This window comes from Pagrus pagrus (genome assembly GCF_965226575.1).
Source record: "Pagrus pagrus genome assembly, chromosome: 1".
NCBI classification, from domain to species: Eukaryota; Metazoa; Chordata; class Actinopteri; order Spariformes; family Sparidae; genus Pagrus; species Pagrus pagrus.
The window spans coordinates 2,038,367-2,058,200 of record NC_140185.1 but is presented as its reverse complement, the minus strand read 5'-3'; the positions used below and the strand labels follow the sequence as shown (position 1 = coordinate 2,058,200).

Sequence of the window (19,834 nt, the reverse complement as noted above, 5' to 3'; positions counted from 1 at the left end):
GATCCGGTCCAGTGGACGGAGCCGTGCCAGCTGGCGTTTGAGAGGGTAAAACAAGCCCTCTGTGGGGAGCCACTCTTGTACACTCCTAACTTTTCTCTCCCTTTCATCCTGCAGACCGATGCCTCGAACAGTGGGCTGGGGGCCGTTTTGTCCCAGGAGGTGGAGGGGGTCGACCGCCCCGTACTGTACATTAGCCGGAAGCTGGCTCAGCGGGAGGTGAACTACAGTACGGTGGAAAAGGAGTGCCTCGCCATACGGTGGGCGGTCGGTGCCCTCCGCTACTACCTCCTGGGGCGCCCATTCACCCTCTGGTCGGACCATGCCCCGCTCCAGTGGCTCCACCGCATGAAAGATGCCAACGCGCGGATCACTCGCTGGTATCTAGCATTACAGCCTTTCAGGTTCAAAGTGATCCATAGGCCGGGTAACCGCATGGTTGTGGCTGACTTCCTCTCCCGCTTGGCGGAGGGGGGGGGGAGTGGGCTTACGGCCGGCGGGATCCCGGCCTAAGTCGGGCGGTGGGGGTATGTGGCAGTGGGGTGTGGTTGAGGCGCCGGCTGCTGGAGGAGAGGGAGGAGTGGCTCAGCCGGTGCTCAGACAGCTGGACAGAATCAGGTAATCAATCACCTATATAAGCACGCTTGTAACCTGGTTCTGGTCTCTTGCAGTAGGCTGGGTCCTGGGAGAGGACCGAGCACCGCACCGACGACAGCAGACGGCAGGCGGGCGTTACCCTCAGCCGCGACGGCTGTTCCTTTGCGTTTTGTGTATGATTGTGAGCCACCCTTGTCTGCTGGCTGGTAAATAAAACTGTCACCACCTTCATCCCGCGCTGTTGCCTCCTTCCTGCCCTTCCTGTGAGCTCCAAGGCTCACAGCTGTATTAAGTGCTTTTTCCCACTTGGGGTCAGAAGAACTGCACAAGTGAAAGATTCAACACTTCATATAACCTAATGAAGTTAAAGCTCTGGTCTACGATCTGAGAAAGGTTTGAAAAAAGCACCCCCCCACACACACCCCTCCCCTCTGTGCTCCTTAATCCCTCCCCTCCGAGCTCGTATCGCTCTCCCCTCAGAGCTTCACGACACACCCCCTCCAACAACAAGCACCAAGAGCAACAAGCCGGCAGAAACCAAGTACAGCCCAGCTTTGAATGCGGAGTAACGATGTCAGATTCACAGGTAAAGTTATTACAATGCACGTTGAAACTACACAGCCAAGCTAGCGTAACGTCATTAGCGTGTTACAGCTACGTTAGTTACAGCTACGTAATAAGTTACAACAGCTAAGTTAGCCACTTCTAAAAGTTATTGAGGGCCAAGAGACTAACAGATGCTGCCGTCAGCTTTAATCACAACGATCACTTCCACATTGTGGCTGAAAAATAAACCTGTGTGAGTCTCGGACCAGCTGTGTGTGTCCCAGCTGTTGTCTGAGTAGCACCAGACCGCGACACAAACGTGCCCGTAAACCGTAATCTCTTGTTTATGACAGATAAGACACGCAAATACACACATCGTAACGCGTTTACGATAATCCATCATATTGATTTAGCAAAGGCTTCGTTGAAAACAAACGGACAAGACCAGGAGGAGGGTTAGCAAAACAGTTGAGTAGTGACCGGGCGAGAGGTTGTTATGGAGAAATAAATCCAGACAGGATGAATGAAACCCCAACGCGAAGCGGAGGGTTTCATTCATCCATTCATTCATCTTACTTGCATTACTTGCTGCCACGAGCAAATAAATAGGCTGATTTGGTGTAAACATGATTTTTAGCTTACAATGCTAATATAGAGGCTAACGTCTCCGTCGAACAAGTAAACTAGTGTTGACAACACTGCAGAGACAGAAATTGTCTCGACACCGTCTAATAACACAGAAACAAACTAACGGCAGCTTTCACAGTCATAAGCAGCATCGGCAGGAAAGTTATCTGTGTCACAACATCCACAATAAAGACTGAAGATTACCTGCTCAGGGCAAAACAAACCTCTTGTCTGCTTGTAGTTTCAAATGCGGAAGTGGGTTGGGACGAGACGTGACCAGGAGCAGGAGAGTGAGCGAGGGGAATGGATGGAAAAATTTACCATCCAGCCCGGATGGCTCCTATTGGTCAATTTCTTTTCAGTTTTACAGGCACTAGAGAGAATGGATTTATTTGGTTCCTTTTACTCTTCACATTGTGTAGGTGGTACTATTGGGCCATAACCACCATCTAAATAATGTAAATAATAATGATCAATCTTTCAAATCGTAGACCATAGCTTTAATATAGTGAACATGTCAGCAGACAGTTGCCTATTTCCATAGACAAGAGACACAGAGCAATATTATCAGGTGTTGCTTGACTGAGGAGTCTCACAGCCTGAGGAGTGAAGCTGCTCTGTAGTCTGGTGGTACAGCAACAGATTCTTCTGTATCTGTTGTCAGATGGCAGCAGGATGAACAACAGCTTGAGCAGTTATGGTCAAGAATCTAATTCAAGAGTGACTGACGTCTGTATAGACCCAATCCTCTTAACATAAATCTAGAATAAAAGTAAGCATAATTTGCATTGTATTTTGGTGACTAAGGCACTTTGAGTAGTTGAGTAAGTGTGTGTGTGTGTGTGTGTGTGTGTGTGTGTGTGTGTGTGTGTGTGTGTGTGTGTGTGAGTGTGTGTCTATGTGTGTGTGGCTGGCACTGACCGTTGTGATGGCAGCTCTGTAGTAGCTCTTCATCTGGACTCTGGACATCACCTCCAGTACCGCATCAACACACACATGCTCCCTGACAGAGAAAATTAATACAACTCTCTCCATCTTTCTCTTTATTTATATTAGTGAAGTACTATTTCAGCTGTCCTCACCAGCACACTGAACACTCCTCCTCTTTTTAAGAATGTTTGAAAATGAAATCTGTGTGAAAATTAGTTTGAAGTAATCCAATCCTTTTAAAAAAAAACTACAAAATGCAACAACAAAAAATCATTAAATCAAAGTGTTAAAATATCAGTTATAGTAATATCAGTCACTCCATTATAAGGTTTCAGTTACTCTTTGGAGGAAAGGATTAAGGATTTTTAGAAGGATTATAAGAGCATTTTATAACACTGTGAAAAAGTAGTTCAACATGTCACATTCATCACATCCTTTCATAACGGGACAGCCACAGTTTCCCTCACTAGAATGAAATGGGGCAGCCAAGAAATCACAATAGGGGCTTAAACAGACCAGAGTGTCTTGCTGTCAATATAATGGGATGAGGTTTGCAGTGAGTCAGGGACAGATTCAGAATGAGAGTGAGAGCCACCTGGGTGCCATTTCCCACCTCTCTTAAGCCTTCACAAAAGGGCATCGTCACACCATGACTGGCTGGGAGGGGAATGCCCCAAGCTGCTTCCACTCATTAACTAGGAGTCAGTCTCCCCACCCTGCGCACAGTGATCTGAATCCACTGCAATCAGTCCAGAGGGATTTTGAAAATCAGCCCAAAACAAAGAAAGATAGCAAGTCTTACACAATGGGAACGCTACATCTGTGTGTGTGTGTGTGTGTGTGTGTGTGTGTGTGTGTGTGTATGTATGTATGTGTGTGTGTGCGTGTGTCTAACTTACTCAGCAGCCTGTCGAGCTCCCTGGCAGGTGAGGATTTGGAAAGCAGCTCTGATCCCCAATCGTCTCCTGATGATGGACGTTTGGACCGACATCTGGACCAAAACATGAACAGAAAGATTCAGACTGTAGACTTTTTTGTCCTTAACAGTCAAGAAGAAGGACACCTGACTGGTTGTATTACAGTATGATGCAGCTATGCATCTGCACAGCCGCCATGTTTGAGAGGTCAGGATCTGCTAGTAAACCTTAAATCTAATTTTTAGATCTGGATACGGCAGCACCACTCAGCCTTACGTCGAATTTTGCTTCGAGCTACTGGACGTCTGTAAAACTATTGACAGGACACCTCAAATTGCTAATGAGGTCAATTATGAATCTCATCAATTTTTTGATCCATGAAGGTTTTATATTTTTTAAGCTCTCCATGAGCCACGGAAATTGATTTAAAAATCTGTGACATCATCACAATGTAAAGTCTATATGCTAATGTAACGCTTCAGAGGACAGAACATCTCATTTGTCTTAAAACATATTTGCTCATTCTCTCTCTCCTTGCATTTCTTCACACCTCTCCACAAATCCTCAATGGAAGGGACAATTGAGGGAAATGCAGATATACTGTAATTTAAGGGAACTCAGTTTGTCTGTTCTGTTGTGCCCTTGTGTTCCTGTGTATCTGTGTCCCATCCTTGTGTTATTTCTGGTTTGTACTTTTTTTTGCTTTTGTTTTATGATTTTGTACTGTTTTGTAATCTGCCTTTGGTTGCTACTACTTTTGGATTTTGGATTATCAGCTTTATGTTACTAAAGCTCGCTTTTTGTTCAAGCTACCTGCCTGCCTGTGTGTCTTGCGTTTGGGTTCCCTTCGTGTAACCTGACAACTCACACCAAAACAATCTTGATGGAGAAATAGCAGTCAAGAGGAAAAATATGTATTTCTGATTTGGGGGTGAACTGTCCCTTTTAGCACAAAATCAGACATCATTACTCAATGTTGGGCCTGTGCTGTTGCATTTGAAATGCCTGTCAGATGATTCCTCCTGACTACCCTGCACTGCCAAGACTTGCGTTGACATTTCATCAGCTAGAGCATTCAGCTTTAGTGCTCACCTGTCACCAGTAGAAGACTGTGTGTAACACACGTGGACAAACGGGACCCGCATCGGTACAGCATGAAATATGACTTGCTTGTTTATTAAACTATGCCTGACCTGATTTAAACCTCCCGCTTGCTCCTGTGGTTATCTCTCTCTCAAGTGTATGCACAGACGTGAGTTTGTGTACCTGTCTGTATGTGTGTGTATCTACCTGAGCATTTGGCTTCTTAGTTCATTTGGTGTGTGACTCCGGTGCGGTGTGTGGGTGTGTGTGTCGCCAGCGTGGTCTCTACTCGTGGAGACCTGCCGCTCTTCGTCTCGAAACCCCGGAAGTTGTCGCCCACCTCCGCCTCCAGACCAGGTGATATGGGTTCCTCAGCTCCACCCACTCACAGGGTTAAGTGAGCTACCTCCCATCTCGTCATATGTTTCTGTGTTGTGTATGTGAATCAGTCTACCTTGACCTCACCTGGCCCTTACACTTCACCTGCTTCACATCTCCCACGGGAGTTCATAACACTGTGCTTGTGCTGGGTTGCCTCCAGTATGAATGAATGGAGCTGTTACAGCAAGATAACTCTCAGGACAATGAAATGGTCAGAAGCGTGTTGTCATAACTGTGCATTTGACTCACCAGTAAATATCCCCTGAACTGGTTATAGATGATGGCTGTCAGTAAGTTCATCAGACAGTAGGTTCCTGCCAGGAAGCAAAACAAATTTCCTTTCAAACACTAACACATTTATGTTACTTTAATAGCAACTTAAAAATCTACCATCCTCTGCTGCACTGACACGGACAATAATACCATCACTGCTTACCGATAACACTGAAGGCAACGAAGAAAATGGAATAGGCTCTGTTTAGGGAGTAGGCAGGGATCATCACTGTGACAGGACAGAAGAAAAGTTGAAAAGATTAACACACTCCACCACAGACACAATTTACAGTAATCAAGTATTCAACAGACATAGCTTGTTTTATCATGTGACAGATTGTGTACCATCGGGGTTGTTGGCTGTCGTGAGCAGCACCAGCAGAGAGGTTAGTGAATCAGGCATATTTCTGAAATGTAACTTCCACTCCTCATTCTTCTTTGGATCCTGAACAGAAACAAAGAGGGGGAGTGATTACCAGAGAAGAGGAGAGGCAGAGTGGACTAACACATTCCCCACATTGTTCTTAGTATATAATAAATTATTATTTAGTTATTATTATTGTTACTATTGTTATGCACCTCTCCATTGCCTGCTGCAGCTGGTGTGGACTGTTCCACTTGATTGATCACTAACCAATTTGCATAAGCAGTAGTAGTGCAATTCAAACCACCAGAACATCACTGGCACCATCTACAGAGCATCAGTGACATCAGTGAAGTGAGACGTCTGCACAGAGCCCAAAGATACTAAAAGACAACACCCACCCAGCCACAGTCTGTTCACCCTGCTGCCACCTGACAACAGATACAGAAGTATCTGCTGCCAGTTTGGGACTTGTTTTTGTGTAATTTTTCAATTTGTGTCTTTATTTTTGCAAATGTCCATCCGTCCTGTTCTTGTGAGCGTGATATCTCGGAAACACCTTGAGGGAATTTCTTCAAATTCGGCACAAATGTCCACTTGGATTCAAGGATGAACTGATCAGAATTTTGTGGTCAGACGTGACTTTGACCTCACAAAACATTTGTTTGCCATAACAACATATTCATTTCTGATTATACCGAAATTTCACACAAATGTCAACTTCACTGTGACATCAAAATGTTATGCAAAAACACTTCTCTGGCCATTATTTAACACCATAACTCTGGAGCAGAATGGGAGACTGGGAACATATTTTCACATGTGGTCAGATATTGAAATGGTCGAGATCTTCTGTGCTGCCGGGTCGAACGTGTGTGAGGCATCCACGTTTTAGAAATCTGTGGCTTCTTTATGTTCAATCAGAATCAGCTTTATTGGCCAAACATGTCAACAGACATTTGACTGTTTTTTGTTTCTCACAAAAAACTTGAGTTTTGCTGATATCGATCTTCAGGTGATTGTCACTGCAACATGTGATGAAGCTCTCTATCAGTCCTCTGTACTGTTGAAATAGTCTTTAAATAAAGACAGCATGTTTCTCACTGGAAATTATTTACTGAAATCATACACATAGGAATAACATAACATTTCACCAAGAACTACACATAACACCTTTTAATAAATTGTTGAAAGTCTTTTCTACATACTGTGTAATTATGTATAAGCCTCGACAGACATGGAGGCATACAACCATGACGCTGTTTTTCTAGTTATGACAATGACCCTTGACTGTTGAGTTGCCATCACAGTCTGGGACAAGTCGACAGACATATAAACACATAATTACACACACATGTCCGCACAAGTGTCAGCAGTACAGTACAGTATTTAACAGGGTGTGACCACATAGACCTGAACTTACCTCAGTTTTAGCAAACAGCAGCATGCCAATCATAGTGAAGAGACAGAGGTGAAGGGCCAGCAGCAGGATGACACTGCAAAGACAGAAGAACGCATGCTCTCAGGCTAGGGGTGGAAAAGTCTGGGGAGTCAGGAATAGATCTAAATCTTTCTCTATTTCTTCAAGGCACACTCTATAAAAACACAAGAGTCTCTTGAATAAATTAAAAACATGACAGGTGTCAGGAGTGTGCCAGCTCCTAGTATTAATTCTGTTGTCCTTTCTGCCATTTATGAACTCTACTGCCATTTTAGATCCAGCCACTCCCTCCTGCCCTGCAGTTACCACTTTGCCTGACATTCCCATCACTTTGGAGCTGTGCTTTTGGGTTCAAGCAAGCTGTTTATCTGAGCCATTCTAACTTTATGCAATGGCCATTGGTTTAAATTATTCTCACATTATCTGAAATTGTACTAAAATGTGTAAATATATAGATCTTGTAATCATTTTGATATTATGAAAGTAGTAAATTAACACAATGAAATAAGAAAATTCACGAGTGTATTTGATATTAACCAGTATAATCATTTACTTATGATTTCAGTGATATCATCATTTATTATTTTAGATGTGCTTCACTGTTATATACAGTACATACATACATACATACATACATACATACATACATATATATATATATATATATATATATATATATATATATATATATATATATATATGCACCGATCAGCATAACATTATGACCACCTGCCTAATATTGTGAGGTTTCCCAGCAGAACATCGCATTGTGATGATACGATCAATGTTATTATTATGTTTTACAGGTCAATGTAATCAGAATTTACAACTTTCAGATATAAGACTGATTCATTTGATGTGATTAATTTTCCTCCTAATTAATTAATCAATCAGTCGTGGAGGTGGTGCCCCTTCTAACAAGTGCTTGATAATATTTCACAAATGTAGTGAGAACACCAGAATCAGAAAGATCTGATCCAAACTGCAGACTCTATTATCACGTTTCTACAAATTACAACCTTTAAACTAACTAATACAGTTAAGACTTGCACGTGAATGATTTAAAACTCTGTGACTTTTACTGAAATGCTCCTTGGCAGTCATAATTGACTTCTCCACTCACATTTTTATGTGCATGCCTTGCAACTTTGAGTTTTTAATGAAAAAGCCAGATATTTTCTAACAGAGTTACTGTTCCTTTTCACAAATAATTGAAGGAAGATAGTTTCATGTCCATCTAAAGTGCTCAAACTGTTATATATTTATAAAATATTCACATTTTCAAAAGCACATTGCACATAAACTGTAAGGACTAAACTATCTGTATGTATATATATATATATATATATATATATATATATATATATATATATATATATATATTTGACATTCAAAAAAAATATATTCAAGACATTTTTGTATTTGTATTTTGTACATTTTGTATTTTTGTAAATTTTAAAATGTATGCTTTAAATTATCATTTTAACAATACAATGACAGCATGCGTATCTTAAAAAACACACAAACACAATATCCTGAAGTTAACACATATCTCAAGTTACCTTTGAGTGTAATTTTTAAGTGCACTTACTCACTTAGGCTACTATTAAAAATTATACTAAATTGCAAATACTTATATTAGTAAGTTAGTGTACTTATAAATATATATATGTATATATATATATATAGCATATATATATATATATATATATATATATATATATATATATATATATAGCATATATATATATATATATATATATATATATATATATATATATATATATATATATAATATATATGCTATAAATATACGTATGCTCATGTTGTACAGGAGGTTTTGGCTGCTTAGCTGATTAGGTAGTGTTCACCAATATGGAGTGTCAGATCAGGAAACGGAGACTGACTTTGAATTTACAGAACTTTACTGGATGGTTTCGGCATCAGGTACATAGACACAATTGTCACTGACTTATCCAGTTATCTGTCACAATACAGGGTTGCACGTATTGGTGTGTGGTCTAAAACAGGAGATTACCTAGCAAACAGGTAACCCTCAGGGAACGTTCTCTAAATGTTATTTTTGTGTAACTTTAAAGAACATTCTAGGAAAATAAATGTGGAAAAGAGTGTGATAATGACTTTATGATTGCTTCTGTTACTTAAGTAGAATTAAAGGTAATCAGTTACAGTTTGTGTTTGATACTCAAAATACTTCATTAACTGTCCTTTCTTTTTAAAGTTGTTCTGATACAAATTATACCGGATCCATGTGAAGTTGAATTAAAAATGTTCTGTCTCTTCATTAGTGAAGTATATTTTCCTATAATATTCCTCTGTACTATAGTACAATTACTTTAAATGTGTTAAAAGTTGTATTGTTAAAATTGGTAAAAGCATGATGTAAATGCAAACATTTTAGGTATGTTCAGACAGCATACATCTTTGTAAGTATATTTGCAATGTACCATTGAAAATGTGAATATGTTGAATTACAATGAAGTTTTGGGGATTTTTTTCACCTGGGAAGTACATTCGGCATTGGGAAATAGTCCGAAATGTAATTCAGACTTTAATATACTGGTAATACATATGCAACATTGTTGTGTATAAGGGTATGTAATGTACAAAGTAGAACAGCAAAGTAATGATAAACTATATTTATTCAAACTGTTCTTTTTTAGTAATTGAAATAACCAGAAGTATAACTGAGCAATAAGAATATATTAATGGCATATTGCTTGTATATTTGCTAGAGGCTAACAATACATTTTTAATGTACTTATAACACATAAGGTAGACTTTAAATAAACTTATCAGGCATGTATCTTAGTACATACACAGCAATATACCTAAAGTGTACAAAATATACTTATATACCACTTAAGCACATAAAAGTACACTAAATACACTTCAGATTGTGCTTTTCTACAATTTAATTAAAACTAAAATATACTTAGTACAAAAATTAGTTGTTCCAATAAAGCAAACTTTAAGTTAATTAATCATTAACATACTTGAAGTGTACTGATGACTAGTCTGGGTACAAGTATTTGCTTACCATGCTGGCAAATCTGAATTAATAATTTTTCTGTTCTTATGGTTTCTATCAAATGAACTCAACGACTGAACTGTGGAGAATCTAACTGATCTTAACATGTAAATTCATTCCAGGTAAAAACATTTATATCGTTATGAGCCGCGTTGAAAGAGCTTAAACGGGTAGCGGGCAACCCACTGGGTTTAACCACGTAGAAAAACATCTATATACACTTAATTTGGGGTAGTAACACGTTACTGGACATAGTAACTGCAATAATGTTACCACAACTCCTAGTAGAAATGCGTCATATTACACTATTACTGCTTTAAGTAATATATAGAACTGTAATGCTTTATTTTTGTAGCATGTTCCTCTCAACGCTGACACCTGCACACAATCACAGAGTGTATTATAGAGTGGTGGTTGTATAGTGGGAGTATACCAGAATAAGTCTATGGTCACATTTTATGGAAGCAGTGCCCCACTGACAGAACTGAGAGTGCTCTGAAGTCAGTAGTGGCTTTTTTATTTGGTGAGGGGTGAAATGAAATTGAAAATAGCAAATCCAAATGCAAGTTTTACTGTGGTATCACTTTGTACTTTGTATAAGTTCACTGTGCAGCCCCCTCATTACCATACTAATGATGGGCAATGTAACTAATTACTTTTGTGTTGAGTAATTAGTAATGTAATGCAATTAATTTTCCAATTAGCAGTATAGTTATATCTGTGGTAAATTGGCTAACACTGTTAGTGAGCCAGTTTGCTTTATGATTTTATGAGTCATCTATACCAGTGCTATTATTAGCCTACGTTTTAGTATATGCCATGATCCTGTAATTGTTACTTGTGACCTAAGTGTTGAAAAATCTGAATTACCAGGTGTATGTTTCATAAATCAACAGATCTTTGATAGTCCTGCCAGTGTAAAGGGGTCAGATACCTGGCGATCTCTGGCAGAGTCCTCTTAATGCACTTCAGAGTCTTTTTCATCAGGGAAGAGTTTTGCAGGAGGAAGAACGGCCGGAGCAGTCGTCGTATTCTCAGTTTCTATTTAACAAAAAAAAGATAAGATCACTTTTTTTAATGTAAGGGGCCTTGTGACAAGTCATGTATGAGGTCACATCCTTGGGAGACGAAACTTGGCAAGTTGAACCTGGGAGTGCAAACTTATAAGAACGGTAAATGCTATTTCCATAATTTGCAACTGGGATGATGGTGATGATCATTTAACAGAACTGTGAATAATCTCCACAAAAAGTTTGCTTATTTCCATTTGTCAGAGCAGAATAAAAATATGTTGTTGCAATAATTAATAATTAACAAATAACCAGCATTGCTAACAGTAATATACAGTATACTGCTGAAATACTGGATTTAGAACAGGCTCCAGATCTTTAGTTACCCTTCAAAAAGCTCAGGGTTAAAGATAGATCAAACCCCTGGTTCAGCTCAGAACTATCAATGATGCTCAAGGCAAGGGACAAAGCCTGGGCTTTAGCAAGGCGTACTGGTGAGGAAGCCCACTGGTTAACTTTTAGACAGCTCAGAAATAAATGCATATCTTCATTAAGAAAAACAAAGGCCAAGTATCACATAGAATTAATCTCCAGCTCCTGTGTAAACCCATCCAAATTTTGGAAAGCAGTAAATGTAAATTAAAAACAAATCCTCTATGTCTATACCTTCTAGTATAACATTTAATAATTGCCAAATAAATAAACCATCAAATATTTGTGATGCTTTTAACAAATATTTTGCTGCTGCTGGAAATCAATTTGACACATTATACTCAGGTTCTACTTTTAACAGTCAGCTGCTGCCTCATGAGCCCTCCTCAAACCACACCTCTGTGTTTACACTGCAGAATTTCACTTCCTCTATTGTTAAGGAGGCACTTCAAGGCGTCGATATAAGGAAAGCAAACAGGGAGGATAAACTAGACCCATGGTTTTTAAAGCTCTGTGCTCCATTTATTTCTAATGAAATTACTTATCTTTTTAATCTATCCATTTCTTCTGGGGTTATCCCTAAAACCTGGAAAACTGCACGTTGTCCCACTGCATAAAGGTGGCGATAAAGCTTTTATTTGTGTTGTGTCATGTCTTTTGCTTGCAGTTTAATTTCATTTACAAGCACTTTCTCTGTTTTATTTGTATTCTGTCATATTTCTTCTTATCTGTTATCATTACTATGTACCCATTCTGTTTATTCGCTCTGTGATTATGTTCATTGTTTCTGTTTGTTATCACATTTTTGCACCTATCCTGTTTTTTTCTTTGTGCTTTCGACGTCATTGAAAATGTGGGCTTGCCCTCAATGATTTTTCGAGATTTAAATAAAGGTTGAATGAATGAATGAATGAATGAATGAATAAAACAATAATATATTCGAAATCCAAATTCCAAATTTCCTAATTTAATTAAAACGTTCATTTGAACAAATAGTAACAGTTGTAGGTTAAAATTTGTAAGAGTGGTGACCCTGGCTCAAATTCTTCTCTGTTGTTGCTGGTTGTTGTGAAATGCACGCTGGGATGGATGTAGGAAGTAGGACTGCTGAAATAAAAAGCAATAATGATGACTGATAAAAAGTTTAAACTTACAGAAGGTTTCCCCATTCATATTAAGATATAGGGTATATGTGTCATACTTGTGATGGTAAGGAGGACTTATTTTGTTCTTTATTAGTTATTTCTTATATGTATTGGTCCATTATTAGATTTCTTGTGATGTGGGCTTGCAGCTGGTCAGGACTTTCTTATCACGTAAAGACTCTACGGAGGTTGTCAAGAGAAAGTTTTTCATGTGTCCCACTGAATAACCTCATAACCTGTTCATGAGTAACACCTCTCCCTATTCCTTGCCTTGCAGTTTGCATACATTAGTTTAGTGTTGTTACCTGTGCAACAATGAATGCTGCCCAGCATTTATTGTGACGTCATTGTATAGGCTAGTTTCTACCAGCACCCAACTCTGACTGACTTCCAGGATCCCTGGTTACTGGTCTACCCCAAATTCACAAGGACAGAGCAGGAAAAACTTTAAGTCATTTGGACTTTCCTTGGCTAACACCCAGACCCAGACCCAGACCCAGACCCAGACACACACACACACACACACACACACACACACACACACACACACACACACACACACACGTAAATGCAGGTTGAGAGTGGCCTACAGTCTGTTTCATGTTGTATTGTCCTATTGACTTTTGTGCTGGAACATGCTACCTGTATACTGTTTATCTCAAGTTCTGCAAGTTAAAGAAGTACCAAATACGTGTATTTGATGGTGCACTACACTCTAAAACACAACACGCTTAAAGAAGCATGACAGAGGACAGCCTCACCTCATCACAAACCATGCTGACAGACAACACCCAGTCGATGATGGAGAATGAAATGACTACTGTGTAGCCAACCAGCCATTTGCTCTTTCTGAATTCCTCCCAGCCAATCAAGTAGCTCTGAGGACAAAACAGAGTGTGGCAGTGGTTCAATCGGACAAATAAGTAGGAAATAATTAAAGAAGCAGCAAGATTAAATGGGATTTACATGGCAAAACCATGTTTATCAGACAGCTGCCAGTGTCCTGGGAACAAATATTTTTCACCCTGGCTGTGCTTACCTTGACAGCAAGATCAAGAGAGAAGATAATGAGGCAGACCATTTCAATGCTCTCAGTTAAACCACAGGGAGGTTCCCAGGGTGGAGAGCGAAGCCGGGGGTCCGAGGAGATGGACAGGGAGGACGGGCGCTCAACAAATGCCAGCAACAACACCATTGCAATGGTTAGGCCCAAGCCCCTGAGGCAGGGAGAGATGGGTGAGTGGATGGACAAGTAGATGTAAGCATGGTAGAAATTAGACAAGAGAATATACCAAAGATTATTCTTTTAACTCAGTGTGTTGATGAGACTTTCCATACGGTGCTGTCTAAAGTTAAATCTTGTTAAAAAAAAACTGATGACAAGTTAAATTTACTCTGTATCCTTTATCACCACTTACAATCCTCAATCCACATTGATAAAGGAATAGTTCGACATTTTGGTAAATACCTTTTGTTTGCTTCTTAAAAAGAGTCAGATAAAAAGACTTGATACCACTGTCATGTCTTTATGCAAAAAATATTAAGCTAGAGAGGGCAGGAGACATTTAGCTTAGCATAAAGACTGAACATAGGGGGAAACAGCTTTATAACTAATTCATGTAACAACCCCAATTCCCATTTTAGGATACTATGAATACAAGTTGATCAGGGTCATAATATTGTTGTTAATGCAAGGATCCAAGGCAACCTGCAGAGACACCAGGGACACCAGGAAGTCACTGCTCCCAGCCATGCTTTTCCTGCTATAATATGTAGAATTGCCTGTCGTGAAAAGTGTCTTCAGTAAGTGTTGGTATGTAGGAAGCCAGTTAGGCTCTGAGTGTGTTACACTCTGACACCCTAACACTGAGATTCAATAAATCTGTCAATTCATAAGTCAATCAAGAAAATGGTTGTAGCAGACGAAACAACATTTTTCTTGATTTCTGAGGCATTATATGCTACACTTCTAGTAAACACAACTGTTGTAATCTGATCCAGTTGCAGATTTTTCAATCAAGTCTGTCATGAGTATTCCTTGAATAAATTGTTTTCTCCCAATAGCTTTATCTAATTTTGACCAATAGTGCCAACTTCCAGTACTGCAGTAGAAGGATAGAAATTAAGTTGCCACACGGCAGCTTGTATGCACATTTTCATGATCTCGAAATTTAGAACCTTGAATTACTAAGTTTCTGTCACTCATGATTTAGTGAAATCAAATCAAGGCTGTGTTCCTCAATGTATCAAACTTTTTAGGACACTTTCAGCCACATAGTAGAAATTAGAATTATTAATTGTAGTTATCTTGACAGTTGCTTTTTGAGAAATTTGACAGTGGGAAATATGAAATGCAGTAAATAAATGGCACAAATTTTTCAAATCAAACAGGTAAATAATAATACATTTAGATCATATAAGCAAATGATGCACACATTAATTAATGGCTTCATTCTCATACCATAATATTGAATTAAAAAATAGTAGGTAACTTGTAATAGTAGGTAACTTGACTCAGTTGCATAACATATACATATATGTGTGTGTGTGTGTATATATATATACATATATATATATATATGTGTGTATATATGCATTCATAAGATTTTAAGATGGGATGTGTGCTCGCACAAAGTCAAAGTGGATAACAGTGTTTACCTGACGTCAAATGTTTAATATGAAGATGTCCATCATCACTGTTGCTGTTGTTTAAAAATGCACTACAGAATTATTTCCTGGCTGTATACCTGTTTATGTATACAGTATATACATATAAATAACTGTATATATGTGCTATGTTCGTGTAGTATGAAGGAACTACAAACTTTAATTTCATTATGCAAGCCTGTGTTGGATAATGACAGATAAATAACCTTGTTGTTACCTTGTTTGAAGGTGTGAACTTACCACTGGCATATCCTGGAGTAGTACCATCGATACATGCGGAGCGAGCCGGCATCGACACGGTGGTTGATGGACCGGTACTATGAGCAAACAAACAAACTTTAGTAACATGGGACTTTTTAAGACAAAAAAGAAAAGAAAAACCAAGGACAGCGCTCACATTAAATGATTTAATTTGATTTTAATGTTGCAAGACGCCTTTCTTCAGCATGTGTTCTGGCAAATTCACAATCAGTCTATACAGGTGTGTTAATTATAGGTTACCATGATCATCACAACAGGTACATCCCAAATAGAGAAGCACTGGACAGCACAGTGTCTCATACATCACACATCATCACAACAAAACAGTTAATTGTTTTAGCATAAGACATGCAAATGAAATCTCCTCCTTCGTTCCACTTGGAATCATGGTATCCAGAAAGAGTATCCAATATGCTTCCCTTTGGAGAAGGATCCTTTCCCTGTTACCACCACTGTCATGGTTTGGGTTTTTAGGTTAGTTATTGTAATTTTGTTATTATTGTTTAATGATGTATTTTGTAAGGTTCATCCTCTTGTGTCATGTTGTGTTACTTCCTGTCCTCTGTCTTGTTTTCCCTCGTTATGATTGTCCTTATTAGTTTCACCTGTCCCTGATTATCCTCCTGTGTATTTGTTCCCACTGTTTTCTCTGCTCACCAGTGTTCAATCAGTTATTTCTCCCTGTGTATTTAAGAACTTGTCTTCTCCTCTCTCTTTGTCAGTTTGTCTGTTCTGTTTCCTCTTGTAAACCATGTCGCCTCCTGTTCCTGCCAGTGTTCCCCATGCTTCTTCGGTGTGTGTATTGCTTTTGGGTCCTCCTTTTTTTATATCCGTGACAGAACCAGTGCAAACTGCCCAAACATGGACCCAAGCAGGCACAATTTAAGAGGAACCTTTGGACTTTATTGAGAACCTAATGTGCATAACGGACATTTGGAGGAAGGTCTCTTGTCACAAAAAGGCTGCTCTGTCACTAAAACATTAAAAACTGTCCTCAAAGCCCTAGCTGAGGAGCTCGGTACCAGCATATCTCATGAATTTCCTCAAGCTTCCAAAGCTGACATGAGGTTGGAATTGCTGTAGAGCTAAAAACTGAGTCAACAACCTGCTGTGACTGTAAGAATGTAACTAATACCACAAAGTCTAAAGTCTTACAATGACCCTGTCAAACAAAATAGTATTTAACGTGGATTGGTCATGTCATTGACAGAAGTGTTAGCACATCCCTCTTGCCAGAGTCAAGAGTTCTTTTAGCCTGGACATTGTAACATCCATTAGTCTTTCTGCTCTTCTGTTTTGTAGGTCTAATCATAAAAGAACAGGTAGCCAGTGATGAATCTGGTGAGATCTTTGTTTAATTTTCATAAAAGCCCTAGCTGTAGACTTCCTTACTTCATGACTTTTAGCAAATCTTTTGGCTGAAGGAAGGGTCTGTCTTTTGCAGTTTTTCTTAGTTGGAAAAAGCAGTACTGAAGCAAAGCAAAGTAATATCTTTCATACTATAATATACAGTGGAGATCAAAACATCTCACAATAACTTAAATTCATGGAGGATGAGCATTAAGGACGTTAAAACAGGTCCCTGAGCTTCAATCCTAAAATATTGTATTTTGTTAATACCTTTGACTTGTCATTTAAATTATCTTATTACAAAACAAAAATAAGCTTGGCAAGTCATTGTACTGACCTGTATGGCGTCCTCGATGAATACAACAGCTTGTTGGATGTAGAGGTCCTCATTGTCTGTGGAAAGTGAGATAAGTGAGAGCAGTAGGACAATCTGAACAGTTTATCTCAGAAGCAGAATAAACAAAGATCTTTACATATCCCAGTGCTCCGAACACTATGATCTTCAATCTCCTGAAACACCATATGTACCTTCACCTAGTGAAAAACTGTACAACCAGCACAATATACAGAGTATATCCTCTGACTAAAATAAACATCAGAAACTGTCTCTGAGAAGTTGTTGTCTGCAGAACTGGTCGGATTGGGAGCTGAGACAAAAGTTTCTTATTTCTTGAGGCAAAATTGGGAAAGACAGGAGAAATAAGGCTGCAGTAAAGGTGTGGCTTGTTTGTCTAACTGTAGTTTATCTCTACTAAAACATAAAAACTGGGGCTCCCATTAGCTCAGCTGGTAGAGCGGGCCTTCCATGTGGCTTTGCCCTCGCTGCAGCGGCCTGGGGTTCGAGTCCGGCCTGGGCCCTTTGCTGCATGTCACCCCCCCTCTCTCACCCTGTTTCCTGTCATCTCTCTGAAGCTGTCCTATAAATAAAGACATACAAAGGCCAAAAAAATTATTAAAAAAACTGCCCACTCACACAACTTAAAATTACCGCCTTGTATGGCTCCATGCACCAATTGAGTTGTAGCTTAATGCAGCAGTGGGAACAGGCTGTGGCTGGGGTGATATAGATAATGCTCTGTAGATGGTATGATGTTCTGGGCAGTTTCAATCACCTGCTATAGAGCCTTCCTGTCCTGGGCAGTGCAAAACCATGCCAGTTTATGATGTTTCCAGTCAGGATGCTTTCTATATCTCTTCTGTAGTCAACAAGAACAATTTGCAAAACTACTGCTTATGCCAGTTGGTTAGTGAACAAGAAAGTGGAACAGTCCACAACAGCCCATGCAGGCAATGGAGAGGGATATAACAGTAGTTACAACAACAATAACTACAACAACCACACCATGATGTGAAGACAGCAGACCTTTTAGGCACAGGGACGATGGTGGCTGTCTTCAAGCAGGTGAGAGCAGTCTCTTGTATTGTGTTAAAAATGTCCGTAATAGCATCAAATAGCTGACTGGCACATGTTCTTAGTACACTGCCTGGGATGTTATCAGGCCAGCAGCTGTACACATATTCACTTTCAGTAGGATTTTTTCCACATCCGCTGTTGGTACTGACAGTGACTGGTCTTCTGGAGCCGGAGTAGACTTCACAGCTGAGTCTTTGTTGAGGAGATTTAAGCAAACAATACAACTCGAAAACTGGTCAAAAACACTGTCTATTCACTTTGACTGCATCTGAGCATCAATCATCACATGAAGTAAACACAGAGTTGTGTGTTCTGTCAGGCCGGAACACAATCCGCCGATTAAGGGAATCCGGTCATTATTTCATCTATTGTTTTCCTGTGATGGAACATGAGCCAAAGGTAAGATGGGTCATGGAATAGCCTCAGGGTCAAGCTGTGTCAGCTTAACTCAGATGTGGTGATATTTGGTCTGGCTGGTTCCAAATATCTGGCTCCTTTTCTGAAGCTGATGAGGGTACTTCTGTCATAAGTAATGCAATCTTCAGTAATAAAAGCAAAGAAATAACAGATTATAACAAAAACAAGTAGTGAAATTTGAAGGAGCAACTGTCTGCCCCATCTCCGTGCTGCTGTCTATTACAGCTTTTTCAATCAAAAAGATTGGATTCTTGGCTTTGATATATATGTTAATAAAGAGAATATCTTTGGGTTTGGAAAATACAGGCAATTTTAAATATGCCCCCCGCCCCAAACCAACTGTAGCTTTTTCACCCAGCAGTTACATAGACACAAATATGATGACTCACACACACCCACCCACGCACACGCACACACACACTTTTGGCACTGCTGACCCAATGCGTCACAGCAGGATGTGTCATAGTGGCTGTGGTGAAGAGTGCTTCTGACAGGGCAACACTTACAACGGCTGCAACACCACTGAATCACACACAGCCAGCACACACCACAATGTGAGCTGCACATCTCACACCTGTTGCTGCAGCAGGAATGAAACACACAGAAATTGTGTGCTTTTACTTCCAACACCATTGATATTAATAATCCATAAGATAATAATAATAATAATATATTCATATAATTTACAATAAATTTACAGTAAATCCAACATACTGCAAAGCTTTGCAAGAACTACTTGAAGACCAAAGAAGACAAAGGAGTCCTGACTGTCATGGACTTTCTCCGCAGTCACCTGACCTCAACCCCACTGAACATTCATGGGGGAACTTGAAGACTGAGAAAGCCAAGCACTCGGTGACATCACAAGAAGCTTTGTGGAACACTGCAAATCATGCTGTGATATGAGTAAGCAGGTTTTACACAAACTTG

The 19,834-nt window shown here is 39.5% G+C and overlaps 1 protein-coding gene across 4 annotated transcripts in view; it reads right to left on the bottom strand.

Moving 5' to 3' along the window:
* Nucleotides 1-19,834, bottom strand: part of tpcn2 (two pore segment channel 2) — a 45,206-nt gene that overhangs the window by 21,573 nt on the left and 3,799 nt on the right. For 3 of the 4 annotated variants that reach the window (XR_014623220.1, XM_084361393.1, XM_084361392.1), the window contains exons 2-12: nt 17,411-17,466; nt 15,703-15,779; nt 13,835-14,012; nt 13,557-13,673; nt 11,143-11,249; nt 7,139-7,211; nt 5,697-5,796; nt 5,515-5,580; nt 5,328-5,392; nt 3,597-3,688; nt 2,689-2,770 (exon numbers count right to left, since the gene is read on the bottom strand). Coding sequence is in view for 3 of the 4 variants with exons in the window: in XM_084361393.1 (XP_084217519.1) it covers nt 2,689-2,770; nt 3,597-3,688; nt 5,328-5,392; nt 5,515-5,580; nt 5,697-5,796; nt 7,139-7,211; nt 11,143-11,249; nt 13,557-13,673; nt 13,835-14,012; nt 15,703-15,779; nt 17,411-17,466 (1,013 nt within the window). In the remaining variant the exon portion in view is untranslated. The remainder of the gene's footprint in view (nt 1-2,688; nt 2,771-3,596; nt 3,689-5,327; nt 5,393-5,514; nt 5,581-5,696; nt 5,797-7,138; nt 7,212-11,142; nt 11,250-13,556; nt 13,674-13,834; nt 14,013-15,702; nt 15,780-17,410; nt 17,467-19,834) is intronic. The other variant, XM_084361394.1, reaches the window with a different exon arrangement.